The sequence below is a fragment of the Artemia franciscana genome, chromosome 16, assembly GCF_032884065.1.
Source record: "Artemia franciscana chromosome 16, ASM3288406v1, whole genome shotgun sequence".
Taxonomy (NCBI): domain Eukaryota; kingdom Metazoa; phylum Arthropoda; class Branchiopoda; order Anostraca; family Artemiidae; genus Artemia; species Artemia franciscana.
The window spans coordinates 11,473,708-11,491,386 of record NC_088878.1 but is presented as its reverse complement, the minus strand read 5'-3'; the positions used below and the strand labels follow the sequence as shown (position 1 = coordinate 11,491,386).

Sequence of the window (17,679 nt, the reverse complement as noted above, 5' to 3'; positions counted from 1 at the left end):
CCTCTAAAAATTCTCTTCCTTTAAGTATTACAGAATACTTTCCCTTTAAACACTTAAAAAAAAATTTAAGAAACTCTCCCCCTCCCCACCTTCATTAATTGCCAAATCGTCAAAAAGTGTCTTTCTAGTGTCGCTTTTCAGGGGCTTACGACCTGTGACAAGGACTGAATACGTGAAGCACTCTAGGCCTGTATCGAAACAAAAGTGTTGTACACCTTGACCATCCCTTAAATATGCATGATATTTTACAAACTCCCCCTCCCACCTCTTAAACCAAATTCCTTTTTAAGTTTATTTATATTAATGTCTAAACTCTCGATAAATAAAACTATTGATCTACTTCCAATCCCATTAGAATTATCTACCTTATTGAAACTGCTTGATGAAGAGTCTGCATTTCTGTTTGCATATAATACGTTTTCCAGACTTTTCATTTAAATAAAAAAGTTCTGTGACGGATGCTTTAATGCTATCCCGCTCTCCCGCTTCTCTAATTTTTCTTTCAAAAAGGGCTCGAATCTTGCTTGCACCCGAGCGCAATATGCCTATTGGATCTGAATAAATACTACTAGCTTTAAAGGTGTTGAAGGGGTCTTCAGAATCCGCTCTAAGGACGTAAAAATTGCGCAAGGCAGAATTTGGCAAATAAAATTCAGGCAATGTAGGGGGTGAATCGTTACCACTTGTCCTATTCCCTCTGATCTTGTAGGAGCCTATTGACCTCGCTGGCTCGTACTTAATCTAGCAAGTGATCTAAAAATTCAGCTTCGAAGTCGAGATTGGCTACAAAGACATCTAAATCAAAGTTGGGGGAGCTAAACTATTTTGGTTCGCCTCCTCACAAAATAAACTTACCTCCTCCCATTCAATTTCCTCAAGGGCCATATTGACACACAAACTGTCGGGAAATGTCGGTGGGACAGGACAGGTGTCTTTGTACCATCATTGTATGCTTCTTTAGTTGGTGGCGGCGATAATGTCACTAGATAAGCCTAAAAATAATAACAACTTATTTTTCCTTTGAAATGTTTGGTTTTAACCAGTAAAAAAGAACAAATTAACTTAAAAAAAATATATTATTAGTCTGTAATTTTTTAGGGACAAAGACACATCCCAGAGGTACCAAACAACGTACATAACAGTTCCCACTTATTAGGATGAAAATTAAGATACAACTCTATTTTTGAAGATTAAACCACCCCTTTTAGAGGCACCGAACAAGGTAAATAACAGTCCCCACTTATTAGCCTAAAAACAAAACTTAGAACTCTATTTGTGAGGGCCAGGGGGACCTCTTCCCAACAGCGTCGAATAAGATTTCCCATTCCTTTTAAATTTCGTTAGGAGTTTTAAATAGTCAAACTTACAGGAGGGATATTTATTTGCGGCGGGGGGGTGTTTGCTTCTTCATCAAAGAAATCTGCTAGTAACTTGTTAATCCAACTTGACTAATTGTCAGTCCCCTCAACCGCTGGGGTATTTCAGGTGTGACCTGGAAAAGAATAACAGCTTATTTTTCCTTGAAACACTTATGATTTCATGCTGAAAACGAATATTATTATTAAGCTGAGGACTCACGGCTCTAAAAGGATATATTATTTTATTATAATGAATAATCTATTTTTAGGAGGGGCAATGCCATCAAGCCTCCTCCCAGAAGCAGTAAACAACGGCTCTTTCCATATCCTATTACCCTAACAAATTTATTACTTTTCCAGCATCCTGCCTCTTGCCTTGTGCTCGATCCTAATATTAAAAAGTTACCGCTAATACTATTATTAAGCAATCGAGCTCTTTGAAAAAAAATCTTTTTACTATCTGTGAGTGTCAAATAATTTTATTTTTGAAAGGTTGACCATCTGCACATCTTCAACACTAGGCGTGGTGGACAACTTCACTGCCTTGAACGGGGAGGACAAAAGGCCTTCTCTCCCTATGTCCTCTATATAGGTAAATTTCGGTGTAAGAGGTACTATGATTATTTCTTTTATTGGAATAACGTCTTGAAGGGTACCATGATAAATTTTATTCTGCCTCCGGGGGTTCTTCACTTGGTTTGTGTCTTGAGGGGGAAACATCTTGAAATAAAAGAATTATTGAAGAAAATATATCCCCTGTATAGTATTACGTAATACCCAAGTGTTCAGAATAGACCAGTAATCAATAATACTATCGTCTTGAGGGATTAGCAAATTCAGTTATACCCCTATCTGCCTATTTGCTCAAAGTACCTGCGGCGTCAATACGAACGCTACTGGAATACTATTATGTATATTTAAATATCTATTTAAAGACCTGACTATAAATAATTTCTAAAACCACACTGCTTTTCCATTTACGAAAAAATTAGCAAAGAAAAAACGGGTTTAGTTTCAACAAAGCAGTGAACAAAAAAATAAAATATAAAAACCACACTTTAACTAAAAAAATAAAAATACTCCGAATATTTCGGCCCCAAGTCTGGGAGCCTTTCTCAATGAAAAAAAAATTACAACCGACAATTTAAGACTTTTCTAAGACGAACAATTTAAGACTTTTTTAAACAAAGAACGCTTTGTTGAAATTAAACCCGTTTTTTCTTGGCTCAATTTTTCGTAAGACCTGACTATAAATAAATCTTTTGGAATAGGGAATTTTGAAAAAGTTAAGACTTTGGCAATCAAAAACGGATCAAAAAGAAGCTTTTCAAAGATAAGTAAAGGCCATATTAAACAGAAGATCAGAAGAATCAAAGACCTCTGATAATTCAAACTCACAACGGCCAGAAGTATACTATTAAAGAATAAATGAAACCCAAAACGAACAGAAATTAATTAAACAATTATAGCAAACAAATATACAACAGGTACTAATATAAATGAACTAATAAATATTAAAACAAGAAAAACTTGAAGTGAATATGCAAATCAAGCTTAAAACGAACAAAAATCACTACAAACATGAGATTGGGTACTGGCTCCTTCCCTATCTGTAAAAGTCTAGAACTTAATCCGTTATAGACACTTTACTAAAAACGAATTATATTACAAATTTGAAATTGTTGTAATAATTACAACATTAAAAACAAAAAGAAAAATCACATTAAAACAAAATTTTGGACCGAAGAGCTTTCAACATCATTATGTATCAAACATTCAGGTTGATTTTATTAGTTCTTTTTAAGACTGTTAATGACGAATGTTGCTTTTACTACAAACAAGATTTTGGCTACTGCCTAGCTGTAAAAGTTTCAAGCCTACTGCGTCATCGATCCTTCACTGAAAACGAATCATATTTCAAATATTTTCTTTTTATAGTTATTACAGCATTGAAAAAGAAAATTAAAATTATAGGGAAATAAAATCTTCAAATGATCTGTTTTCGACAATTAAGATCATCATATATCAACTATTCATTTTGATTTTAATTAGTTCTTTCCAAGACTTTTCAAAACATATATAGTTTTCAGTAAAGCGACAATGACGCAGTAGATTGTAGGTTAGGCAAAGAGGCAGTACCCAAGCTTTTGTTTGCAATAGTTTTTATTCGGTTTAAGCTTTATTTGCTCATTCAATTTAAGTTTACTCGTTTAAAATTTATTTATTCATTTATATTAGTACCTGTTGTATTTTTTTTTATGCTATGATTGTTTATTTAATTTCTGTTCGTTTTGGCTTTTATTTACTCTTTCTAAGTAATTCCTGATCGTTTTGAGTTTTTCTTATCATAAGTTTTTATTTCTTTTGATCTTAAGTTTAATAGGGCCTTTACTTCTCTTTGAAAAACTTCTATTTCGGGGTTTTTTTATTAATTTTTGATAAAAAGGGGGAGTCCCACTACCAGTTACTATTTGCTTTATTTCCAATTTACTTTTTTCTATCTGTTAGCATTTAAGTACTTTACAAATAGAATTCTTCAAAAGCACAGCCGACATCAACTTTGACAATCCTTTGCACTCACAGATAGATAGGTTATCAGTCACAAATTGAATAAATAATGTGACAGGAGATATTATTAGATTTTACAATTACAACTGATGAGAGGAGAGATTAAAGGAAGAAAATATCAAGTCAAATAAAAGTATAAACTTGTGCAATACCATGTACAACTATTTGGGGTTTCGACGATACATAATCTGCAATATTAAAAATTCGATACGAAAAACCACATTTTTAGTGTAGGTTTACAAGTTTCCTGGAATTTTGTTACATCTTCTTTCGCATATTTCCGCACCTATCGGTATGCATGAATGAATTTATTTAGTGATTCGACTCACAAAAAGTATTTCACTTTCTATTCTAAAGCTAAACACTATGGGAAAAAAACATGAAAGCAACGTAATTCATTTACCACACATAGATATAAAATACACGAAACATACTAATGAGTTCTAAATTCCTCGATTCTAAAAATCTAGGCGACCAATTTGTTAATAAAATTCATGAATAAACGAAGTACGTCTTTCATATGCCACACCAAGTCTGGATCAAATGGGAAGCTTACCCTATAAAAACTTCAATTTACTTGTAATGAAAATCCAACTGGTATGTACAAGGGACAATCAGAAATGACATGATCCATTGTTTCTTCTTTACCACAGACACATAAAGGGGAATCGATTTTCTTAATTTTATATAAAAATGAACTTAATCTAGAATGACATGTAATAACTTGTGTCAGCTTAAAAGATGAGGTTATCTTTGCCGCTGCTTTTAAATCATTGACTGTTTTAAAAAAGTGTTTTTTTCCACGGCTTGGCTGCGATTTTGAAGGCTGAAAACCATCGAGATAAAATTATATCATGTAATTTTTTCCTATCAAAGTTAATAAATTGGTCACTTATATTTTCACAACTCGTAAATAATAATAATAATGGTTCTTCATCTATAAAAACACTATGCATATTTGATCTGAAAAAAATGCCAGAATGCCTGTTTTCTTGACTAGGCCAGTAATTTGGTCTACCTATTTTAAAATATCTGCTCAAAGATACTTCATAATGCACGTTGATCGAGAGGAAGACATCCAGTGACAGCTGTCACTGTTTCTGTTTTTGCACTCAGCCAGGAGCCGTCCTGGCCGAGTGGGTTGGTGCACTGGACTCGGGATCCCTTGTCTGAGAGGACGCGGGTTCGAATCCCAGTGTACCCAATTCTTCAGTTTGGGACGGGGGTCAGTGGCGTGATTCTCTAAGCTTAGCCAGAGTCAACCCAGCTCTAAATGGGTACCTGGGGAAGGTAAACAGGAAGGGTGTGCGAAAGCACAGGATGGCTGGCCCCCAACCCCCCATTGCACTTCCTGGCTGAAGGGCCAAGAAACGGAGATCAGCACCGCCGGTACGGACTGTAAAGTCTAATGCCATATCCTTTACCTTTACCTTTTTTTTTTGTTTCTGCAGATCGGAAACCTTTTGAAATGGCAATCATCGACATTCTTTGTACGGATCTTAGTGCATTTTGAATACATTTTTCCTTCACGGCTACTACCCACACAGACGCGGCGTATAAGATAGTGTTTTCAATGCCACCTTTATATAATTTTCTTAAAGCCAGTGGTTTTAAGCCCCATGTCGTTTTTGCTGCTGACATAAGTCGCAAGGAATACTGCATTAACTCTGGTAGTGACATGTTCGCTCCACGACAGCTTTCGATCCAAAATACCACCGAGGTACCTGACTTTTTCTTTAATTTCTACACGGGTATTCATAAACATTAGCGTTATATCTGGTACTTTACGTTTTCTTGTGAACAGCAGCGCTTCTGTTTTATTTTCATCAAACTTTAGCTTATTATTGCCTGCCCATTCACGAAACCTCATAAATACTTTATTTGCAATATGAATGAGTTTCTGGGGAGTATATGCAGAAATCGTTGCACAAATGTCATCGGTATAGACCTGTACTTCACAATGTCTCCCGAAATCGACACGCATTAGGTCATCTACATTAATTACCAATGAAAAGGGGAATGAAACCCCTCCCTGAGGACAGGATTTTTCTAAGAACGTATTGAAAAATCAGAACTGTTACCTACATACCACACTTATCGCTCAAATAACTTTCAATAATCTTAATCAACGATAAATCGTAACCTTTTTCAATCAATTTATACAAAATTCCAGGGTGCCACGCGTTATCAAAATCACTTTTAATATACCAAAAAACAAATTTAATGTTTAACACTTTGAATTTTGATCATTTGAACTATCTTCACCAATTTATCTAAAGCGTCTATTGTTGATCTACTTTTAACTTATCCAAACTGTTCATTTGATATCCATTCACTCTCAAGGTTTGTCTCAAAAACTCTATTCAGTATTATTTTCTCTACAAGGTGTGACAAAAGGCTAATAGGCCTATACGATGAAGATATGCCATCGCTCGATTTTCCTCATTTTAAAAGAACGATTACAGTCGACTCTTTCCACACTCTTGGAAAATCCTTCAATGACAAACATGCATTATAGATTTTCAACAGCGTTGGAGATAATACTCTGAAATTTTTCTGTATGACTAAACTTACTGTTCCATCCGGGCTAGGAGCTTTTAGTGATTTTAAAGACTTTATTAGGTCCTCTAGTGAATCCAGCGCAATAGGTTCAGGGACTCCTTTACAGGAGTTTAATTTTTCTTTCATTTTATTTCTTATATTTTTATGGTAGAAACTCTCGCTTTGTAAATCATCACTCGGAAACCACTTCTTTAACAGTTCTTCGCCAGCTTCAGCATACGAAGAGGTCTGAGACCCGTCACTTTTTTGTTATATTTAATTAGCAGGATTAACCTATCTACAAAAGTTGTACATAACATACATTATTCTTAGTATACAAATTATTGTACATATTATAATTATCTATAGTTATTATACTCTATATAGTTATTATAGTAACAACAGAAGGAAAAAAACGTTATTACACTATAGAAAATAGGGCGCAGCGCATAATTACTTTTACCTGCACTGCAGGTATCAGGAGGAATAAAAAAAAGTTCTGGCAAATACTTTTGCCCAACTCAGACACATCAAAGTTTCCTGTCTATAAAAGTGAGTTAAAATGGCCCCCTTAGCGATCGTTACGGGGACCACCACGATGAAGGAGGATCATATTTATAAGATAAGGAGACAAACAACTTCTTTTATCTAAGTATTGATAGTGTGTTTTCGCTCATCTTTTGCCATTCTCATTGTTTGGTAATCAAAGTGTGAGGAATATTTTTATCTAAAAAATATGTTCTTCAATTTTTCAGTAACTGTACTTGTTTCATGACAAGACTTGATGTTTGATTGATAATCATGCCGATAAAAGATTATTTTCTCTCATTTCAATATCCATCATATGTCATTCCATTCTGAGAACTAGCAAGGAATGCTCTTCGTTATATTGGTATTATTCAGTGTTGGTCAATCCTCCCCGATTTCACCTAGCAGGAGTAAGTCTATTTCATTCTTTTAAGAAATTTATTTAAAAATAACTTTTCCCGCCAAATATGTTTTTCAATAAAAGGTAAAGAACTCTATTAATCCAAAAATGAGCAAAAATAGAATCAAATAATCTACAATGCATAAAGCTACCACAATTAAGAATTGATAAATAAATGAAACCAAAAACGAAAAGAAATTACAATAAATAACCGTATTAAACACAAACGAGCAAAAATTAATGTGGGTTGGGCTCACAACCCCTATGCCTACTCAAGGCAAGAACACAATTTTAAATTTACTGAAAAAAATACAAATGAATATACATTGTCAATTTAATATACATATGATGATATTTATTCCTTAAAATCATAATAACATCATTATTTATTAAAGTTATAAAAGTGAAAACATTTAAAATTATTTTTTTCAGTAAAGTGCAAATTATGCTCTCGCATTGAGAAAGCATAGGGTTGTAAGCTCTAATCCTACTAGTTTCTGCTCTTTCTAAGTTTGACTCGGTTATCTATTGTAATTTCTCTTCGTTTTTGGTTTTATTTATTTATTAATGCTAATTTGTGGTAAATTTACGCTTTGTAGATTATTTGATTCTAGATTATTTGATTCTATCTTTGCTCATTTTTGATTTAATGGAGTTCTTTACTTTTCTTTGAAAAATTTATTTCGTGGGAAAAGTTTTTTTAATTATTTTTTGTTCGTTTTATATTGGTATAGTCTTTTTCAGGGAAAAAGAAAATGATAGTTTTAAATCTTAAGGATTTATAAATTGGTTGGATATTTGTTAGCTGAAAAAACTGTTTCAACAATTTTAACAACATACACCATTTTCAAAATCCTGAAAGAATTGTAGTGTTTAATTAAGTTTTATACCTCCTCTATTTGATCTGGAAAATAAAACTTAATGCCATTCTCAAAAATTTTTATCAATGCTCTTTGACAGCCTGGGTACACATTCACTCTTTTGATTTGGTTAAATTTTAAGAGCAGAAATAGTTACTGAAGTAGTCCCAAAAGTTTAAACTTAATACCCTCAGTCGTTCTTGGGATATTGCTGAGATGTCAAGCATACAAAAAGGTCGTTTTGATTTAATTTTAAAGCAACATTTCGTTTTTAAGCATAATTGGCAAATTGAATAACTGTGGGGGGTCCACCTGCCCAATTACCCTAGAGATATAGCTACTAGACCGTTCAGCTATGCTGAACAAATTGGCTATCCTAAAGTTTCGATTAGAAGTGTTTGGAAAGTTATGGGACAAAGAGGAGGACTAAGTGCCCTCCAATCAAATTTGACTCTTAAAAAGGACACTAGAACGTTTAATTTCCAATCATATTAGCTTCTTTTTATTATCAATGACATTACTAGTTAGGATAGAACAGCACTGCCTAAGATATTACATGTGTGCCCTTTTAATACCTGCCTGCAGATAGTTTTTTGTTGAATTGAAACTCCCCCCCCCAAAACGTTCTCTAAAAGTTTAAATTTAATACAATTAGTTTCTTTAGTTTTGATGTGCATATAACACGTTTTGTTTTTCTTTTCAATTCCCTTCATCACAGGATGAAAGTTTCAAATTAATACCCATCAACCGTTCCTGAAGCATTGCTGATGCGTCCTTTTGAGAACCAATGTGGGAATATCGTGTTTTAATTTAGTTCAATACAGTTTCAATATTGCCCAAAATTGTCACCTTAATACATTTAGCTTTAGCAGCAACAGTAGTAGCACCAGTAGCTATAGTGGTAGAGGTAGTAGTAGTAGCAGTTGAATTAACAGTAGTAGTCTTAGCCTTAGTAGCAGTAGTAGCAGTAGTAGCAGTAGTAGTAATAATAATAATAGCAGTAGTAGTAGTTGAAGGATAGAAGCAGTGGTAATATGATGCAAATTCAATAAGTTTTGCCAATAATGCTTATCCTAATAATTAAAAAGTCACTTAAATCTTCGTAATCGGTTTTTATCAAGAAATAGAAATTTCGCTTCGAGGACATTACAGAAAAGGGATAATAGAAATTCTTTTGAGAGGACTGGCTATTGGGTTTATTTCACTGCTCATCCAAAGAAGAGTATGAATAGCTTTCAAGAGAGTAAGCTGACACATTTTTGCCAAAAAAGTCACTAACACTATCTGGCATTTGGCTTTGGCATTTGTTACAGTTTGGTAATTGTGTTTTTTGGAAACTGACACCAAATGCTTATTTCTGCACTAAATTTACCAATTATAATAGTTACACTATTTTCTTCTAACTACTATACTGACAAAGTGCTAAAAGACGCCGAACATTAGGTGGCGTTGGTGAATTTTTCTTGTTAACACTAGTACCAATGTCCACTCTAATAAGTAACGCCTGCTCTATAGTTCAGTCTTCACTTTATTAATCAGATTAAATTAAAGGATGAAAAAAACTAATTATTATTAAACTAAAAAACTAAATTATTGTCAAAAAACTAAAAACGTTTTCTAAACGTTTGTTGAGGCTAATAGGGGCTAGAGGTCCGTTTTATGGGCATATGAACAAATAAAAGTCTTTTACAAAAGTTCGGTTATTGAAATACTTTGACCTAAAAACAAAATTTTGATAAATGGTTTACTTTTTAGAGACTGTTACATTACTATACCAAGTTGTTTTCCAGAATCCCTGAGGTGGCTTCTCAGACCGGGAAATTTCGGTTTTTTGTGCCCTTATGATATATAGTTCTTGAATAGCGATAAGCAGAAAATTAAGGTAGCTTTTTCCACTCGAGTTAAGCCTAATTCATTCTGTTCTAAAAATTCCTAATAAAAATATTGAAAAAAGGGATTTTTCAGATTAGGCCAAGAGTTTTAAAAATTGTTGCTCCAAGGGCAGTACTGCTTTGCACAGTAAAGCCCCACTGGATACGGCTCAGGTCATAGAATTGCCCTTAAAGAATTGAAGCTCAATAGGTCTATTTTAATAGAAAGGGGGATACGATCATCCAAATCCAGCTCTCTTCAGTCATTAGGCTCCCCTCAAATATGTACCCCCCAACTTCCTAACCAAATTATCAAATACAAGCACGGTTTGCTTCTTAACGATCTTGTGTAGACTATTTAAGAAACTTTCCTAAGAGATTAAATTTTAATATTTTAAAAATCGTGAAAATAAGAATATCATTGTCGAAAAGTAATGCACAATTAATTCATGTCACAAGTATTGTTTTTCCTTACAGTGACATAGCTAGCCACATAAAGGACAAGGCGGCATACTTATCCCAGGGCGTAGGAACTTTGGGGGGGGGGGGGGGGGTAGTAGTCATTTTGTGAAAGATAGACCAATTTACGTTGTTATAAGGGTGGGGCAGAAACTGCCGTTGCCCCTAGGTCCTAAAAACAACCTTGACCTTATTTAATTTATAGAACGGAGGGTTGTAAGAAGTTTAAAGAGGATTCATTCCATAAAAGGTTTCATAAAAAGTAAATTATAGGTTCTAATACCATGTTCATGAAACAAATGATTTTGGCATTAGCCTATAAGTTCTAGAGCTCCTCCAAGCTTATTCTTAGCTCCGAAAATGGTGTTGAATTAGGATATCAAGGTGGAGGTTTACAATAGAACTGGGGACATTAAGATATATGCCTCAGGTATAAAATTACGAATGCAGTCCCAATGCTAAAAACCTCAAGTTATTGCCAATAGCCTGAAGAAAATAGAATCTTCATTGATATCGCTGACAGAATTGTGGAAATGTTCCTTCTTTAAAGTCAGTAATTTCGACTCAGCTCGTTTTATATCTAGTTGACTCGTTTTTACACCGAGTCAAAACCCAACTGATTTTTGCAGCAGATCACGTCTTAGCTCTTGAAACTAAGCATATCCGTATTTTGGCCCTTGACGATTTCTACATCGATTAAGGGCTTGGTTTATTTTGAAGTGAATCCAATTTAGCTCTTTGCATTGAAACAAGACCTTGATTGCTTTTACACTGAGTGAAATCTGTAACTTGGACCTCAGTGGTGTAGCTAGGGAAAAAGGGGGATTGCTGTCCCTGAACGCTGTCTATGAGGGGCGCCACACAATCGCTGACATTATCCCAGACTGCTGAAACCTCAAGCTACGCCTCTATTAGACCTGGCTTGCTTTTCCAATGTATAACAACTTCTCTCATTGTTCTGTTTGGTCAAAATGTTGCTGAATCAAAAACAAATGACCTCTTTCCAAATTTCTCTTTGACCTAATTGAATTCTACAGCTTAGGCCTAGTTTACTTTTGCTGATCTAGTACTTTACCCAGTTTTTCAACGAGTCAGGGATTACCTCGTTTTTGCTTCTCGTTTTTGCAATTGTATGTGATCATTTACCTTACAGTTGTAGCATTTCTGCAATAAGATAGGAGTTGTCATTCTACAAAATTTACTTCGCTGGATTAGACTGTAACATTCCTTAAGATGAAGGGAGGTTAAATAGTTTATCTATACCACCCTAATCTGTTCCCTTGAAATTTAGATAAATTTAAATAAATAAGAATTTAGATATTAGAGAATTTAGATAAATTAGGTCGAAAACTTTACTTTTTAAAACTTCAAGCTTCCCTCTCCCACGTATAAAAAGATACACAGAACGTTCAACTTATCACTTGGGGAGCAACAGTTAGTCTATAACACAAAAAAAATCTATACAGTATTGCAAGCTCCTATTTCTTTCTTTAAATATCTTGGGACAGACTGAGACTGTTATTAATGTATCCAGACATGGTACTTCTCCTTAGCCACAGCTCAGCGTCCCCGATAGCCGAGTCCAGTTCTTCTGACCAAAATTTAATCCAAATAAAATGTGAAAAAAAGAAACTATAAGGTGTTTGTGTTCAGGGGTCTTTAATTTCAGTCAGCGCAAAAAGTATAAAGAGGACCTTATGGATGGGTTTAAAACCCAAAAACACACTTACCAGAGTGTGTTCAAAAACTTCTTAAAGTTTCTTGGTATCCCGATATACACAGTAGTAATAATACAGTGTAGATTTATAGATTTACGAGATTAGCACTGGTTTTCTGAAGCAAAATCTCATGTTAAAAAGAACAATTTTAGTAAGGCAATTGAGTTGATAGTTTTTTACTTGTTCAACTCTTCTTCTTATTTTACTTCTATTGTTTTTTGTTAGAACTTAAAATGCAGTATATGATTTATAAAATGTATATAAGAGTGCTGTATTGGGAGAATTCAAAAACGAGTACTGAAAAGAAAAGCATTAAACAATTCTCAGTACGAAAACTAAACTGATTTTATTCATAGTCTTTTTACGACAAGCATTGAGTGCTTACCGCTTTGGGTGAAAAAAAAAAAAAAATTCGACTCACTCATCTCACCATTATAGATTTCCATTCCTTGTGTACCCTTGCTGTTCATTATGGCATGGCACCTAGGGTGATCTTCGAAAATTTGACCCAAGGATGAAAACTGGATATGAAAAATATCCCATATGAAAAATAAAATGATTCTACTCATAGGTTTGGTTTTTCTCGTACTCGTATCACCATACCACGTTTCAACCAGCTGTATATCCTCCCTTTTGAGTAAGACATCGCACCTAGGGAGATCTTTGAAAATTTGGCCCAAGGCCAAATACTCCATACAATAGCCAAACTGGTATTACTCATACCATTATTCCACTCTCTGTATATTACTCCATTTTCCACTCTCTGTATATTCTAACTGGTTCTTAAGGCATGATACCCAAAGTGATCTTCGAAAATTTGGCATAAGGCCAAATACTCAATATGAAAGTGCTCGATATGAAAACTAACCTGATTTTACTCATAATTTGACATTATCCACTCACTCATTTCACAATTATACATGGTAGCTTAAGTTGAAATAATGGCCAGATCGTTTGCTAGATTCTCAGCAGAGATGGAAAGAGTGCTTCAACCGAAGCATTTGCTTTAAAACACAGATGTTGAAATTCTAGCAACACATTAGTTGTTATATCGAAGGCCCTTTAACATCAAATTACGTGGAAACTTGGTCAAAGTTGCATGGTGGGTAGCTGTATAGTAGCGAAGATTAGCCGGTCAGGGTTGATGGGTAGGGCATTGTACGACGATGAGTTAAGGGAGAACCGTTCCTTGCTTTTTGCGTTTTACCTGTAGTTTGACCTATGATTCTGTATATCACGTATGTATTTATTTCTTTCAGATGTAGCTGATCGGTGGTGGTCTTGGCCTTCAGGAGACCGCGGAGATACGGAGCTTGACGCGTTTTTCAAAGAGGTAATACGCTATTATATGTTTTGCTTTCAATAAAGCATGTGGTTTAAAGGCAAAATTTTTTTTTTACATATTATCCGTTCTATCTTGTTATGATATCCGAGGAATTTTATGTTTCGTAATGACTTGTGCACTGGAGAACATCGAATCAAATTGGGAAGAGAAATTTTAAGTTCGATTATGCTGATGATTTAAGCATCCTAGATGAAGTGGGAGCAAAATGAGTAAACTTTGAGAGATTTTGTGAGTTCAAGGTGCTAGAATAGGTTTGAAAATTAATGTTGGGAAGACTTTGTCGCTAAGAATAGGAATAAGTGAAGATTAAAAGGTGACATTAGGTAACAAAAAGATCGATCAAGTTGATAGCTTCACTTAAATTGTTAGCATCATCGGAAGCACAGGAGTGCTGCCTGAGGAAAGTAGTGGAGGAAAGATACGGGAAAAAATGGTCAAACCTCGGGGAAATTGCTACTGATTATTTTTTTACACTAAATGTTGAGAATGATTAGCTGAAATACACAAAGACAATCTACCGAAATCCCCCTCGCACAGTATCCCAAACTTAACCCTTGAACGCAAAAATGAGAGGAAAAATCGATTTTTGTGTTTATAAATATTTTGGAGCTTAAATAGTCGTTTCCTATCCAGCATGGTGACTCCAAATCTGAATTCAAGTTTCCATTCACCCTATGAGGGCGAGAAGCGGCCTCATAAAACCCCAAATTAACAGCTTGTTGTATTATTTGATCGTTTCCTATGAAAGCAATGGCAGAAAATTCGAAAATAAAGTTAAAATTTGATTTTACGCAGTCAAGTACCTCATCTTACGTAAAACAGTTGTGAAAATTGACCTATATGAACTACTTATTTTAATCATTTTTTGTCGATTCACCATTTTCTGTCAACCTAGGAATGGTGCCTTAGAATAAGAGTCTCAAACGGTCTAATTTTAAACCAGTATTCTAGAATCCCCTTCCCCTCCGGATTGCCGTTTCCATTACTTAGTGCCATTCTTTAGCTGATCGAAGCACTAGAGTCATCTACCATACTTTTTGCTACATGACTGGGCTCAAGGCGAAGAGCGTATAATCATATCTGATTTTGAACGATTTTCTTATTTTATGATCTCCTGTGTTAATTCTACACTTATGCATGCTAACGAGCGCCATAGTCGATCTGGAAAAACTCTAGTAATTACCTTTGACCAACCGCCTAACTGGAAGGCAAAGTGTATCGTCGATGTTAGCCTGTCACAAGTGCTGTCACAAAAGCTCTAAGAAATGCTATTGTTGTCCTAGATGAATTTTACACCCACATCAGTTTCCTAGGAGCCATTGGCTTCCTTATGGCAGTCGGAACTTTCGGAAATCATAAGTCAAGTATACGCACCTAACATTGGCTTAAGTATGTTGCAAGGCAAAGCTGTCTCTCCTGCTCTGCGAGGTCATGGTCTGTTTGAATATCCCTTTAAGCGAACCTTCTATCACCAGAACTGAATAGAAGTGTTTTTGATGGCAATGACATGCTACCAAAATGGCTTGAAATGGCAAAACAGGCGTACGAGTCGATCATTGAGGGAGATACCATTTACGAAGCAAAGGTGTTGGAAGCAGCAGATCTTATCTATGAAATATTTAACAGTGTAAAAGAACGATTATCCGAGTCTTGGTTTAAGTTTCTGAACCTGTATGGAATCTTGAGAAAGGACCTGACAGCTGAATGAAGTGGTAATTTTGAGCTTTATCTACAGTCTTTGTTAGAAATAATTCCTTACTTTGCCATTTCCGACCACAATTTCTTTACACGAAGTTTACATGACTGTTAGTGCAGTCGATTTTTCAGTTTAGGAAAGACAACCCAGAGTAGTACAGAATACTACAGGAATACCTGTTCATCCGTAGAACTGACAACTGCTGGGCAGCACTTTCTTCTAATTTGGTGATTGAACAAACGTTAAAGAGAAGTATGAAAACAAGTGGCGGTCTGAAAAGAGGTAGAGGCATGGCTGAATTGTAGCAGACGATGAGGGCATCTGCTATGCCTACTTTGGTTGTCGTTAATGATCGCATGCAGAACCTGAAGCGATATATTTGAGGAAAGCTGGAGACCTGGTAGACATAAACAATATTGTTCGACACATTGAGACCCTAGAACCCATTAGGCAGGATTCAAAGCTGCTGAATGTGGTTATTGGTGTCCGCGTTTCATCATCTATAAACGAGGATGGTGCCAAATCTATTGGAGAAACGATAGAAACGATAGAAAATTGACAAATATGTTTCCAGGAGAAAGGAGAAAGCTATGACTATGGCTGAGAAGTCATCTGTGGTGATAGATAGCAAGAGAGAAATTGTCAAGCCAGCTCTAATCTTCTAACTTCTAGCCGCAATGGCTAGCACCAGTGGGTCTGACTTGAACGAGATTCTGTTGTTCGAGCTCTGTCCTTATCCACCATTGCTCTTCAGTTCATTCGATGTGATGAGGACAGCCAGCAAAGCATCTCTAACAAATGGAATAATGAAAATTAAGGAAATCAATGGTCAAATGACATTGCCAACCTCCCAGAGAGTTTTGGACATTGGCTGGCTAGTCCACAAAATACCATGGTGGCAGAATCTGACATAGATTATGACAAAAGACATTTCGGTAAGGCAGTGGTAGTTTCTGTCTCTTACACTGATACATCAACGACTAAAAATTGCACACAGCTGAAGAGAACCAAAGGTTTGTCGCGTCCAACGATGGAATTATCTCCTAACATGAAGATTGTCATAAGTAAGGAGGAGTTTTTGAGAAGTCCCAAAAATAAACAACGCTTCATTGACATAAAAACTGAGAGGTTGGCGAACTCAGGATGTCAGACTCTACATGCTCAAGATGATGCCGGTGTCTTAGTTGTACAAACTGCAGTCAGTTGTGCTGAAACTTTGTTGACCACTTTGAATGGGAACGGTACCGACCTATTCGTCCTTCTGCTGTACACTGCCAAGCTTGATGCATGTGACGCCTTTACACATAGGCGCGCATAGAAATAACCGTAATTATTTATAGTGCATGACAGAACATAGAACAAACTAAGGATCAAGAACAAACTAGGAACAGGAGTAGCAGAAAATCAAATCATTTTCCATGCAATTTCTGGCTGCGATACAACATCTAGACCTCACGGCGTAGAAAAACCAGCAGTAGTTTCATTGTCAGTTAAAGATGGTGTTTTAGGAATTCTTGCAAGATCTTCATGATACCAGGATCCATCTACAAGGAGGTCACCGAAGCTGGAGAGAAAACTTTGCTCCGCATATACAAAGGAAAAAGTAATGAGAAAACTCTGAAAGATGTCAGGGTGCAGTTATTTACTATGTTGGGTGCAAGTTCAAATGCTTTCATTCAGGCATAGCAGGATTCCGCTAACTTTGGAAGCCAAAAAGTACCACTTTTACAGGTTCTTTTTGCAAATAATGAAGTGGCAAGACACGTCCAATTCACTAAAGCCCTAAGAGTGGGGTTGGTGACTCTCTTCGTCGCGGAATATGTCTTTCCGTTATGACAAATGCTTCACCAGTACCAGGAAATCTGCTGAAGATGATGCGGTGCCTGTGCATCAGTGGTTGCGAGTCTCTCAGATGCAGCTGTCATCGGAGCGGTTTACCCTACAGCTTTGCCTCTGGGGAGTGCATTAAGGAGCATTATGTGCTAATGCTGCAGCAAGATTGGGTGAGGACGATAACGAAGACCAGTAGGAAAAATAATTAGCTTTAGGTTGTGCTGTAAAATAAAAATGTTCCTTTTTAGGAACAAGAGCTCTAAATGTTCCTTTTTAATTGATCTAAAATTTTGACCCAGATTAAAGAATTGGTTTTTGAAGAAGTTATACTGATCAGCCCCTCATATTACAGGGCCATCAGAGGTGAAAATCAGGTAAATATTAAAAAAACTACTAAAGGATCTTCATTTTGGTGACTTGTTTGATAATTAGCTTCTTCTAAACATTGCTCAGTCTACCGTAGACGGCAGAGGCCTTGACTGCGGGGGCAATAACATCATGG

General features: G+C 35.6%; 1 protein-coding gene across 2 annotated transcripts in view; it reads left to right on the top strand.

Moving 5' to 3' along the window:
• The first annotated feature begins 7,239 nt into the window (after window positions 1–7,239).
• The window catches only part of LOC136037072 (uncharacterized), a 43,338-nt gene continuing 32,898 nt past the window's right edge, over window positions 7,240–17,679 (top strand). The window contains exons 1-2 of one of the 2 annotated variants that reach the window (XM_065719515.1): window positions 7,240–7,405; window positions 13,563–13,636. In XM_065719515.1, the coding sequence (XP_065575587.1) occupies window positions 7,342–7,405; window positions 13,563–13,636 (138 nt within the window). In that variant the 5' untranslated portion in view covers window positions 7,240–7,341. The remainder of the gene's footprint in view (window positions 7,406–13,562; window positions 13,637–17,679) is intronic. The other variant, XM_065719516.1, reaches the window with a different exon arrangement.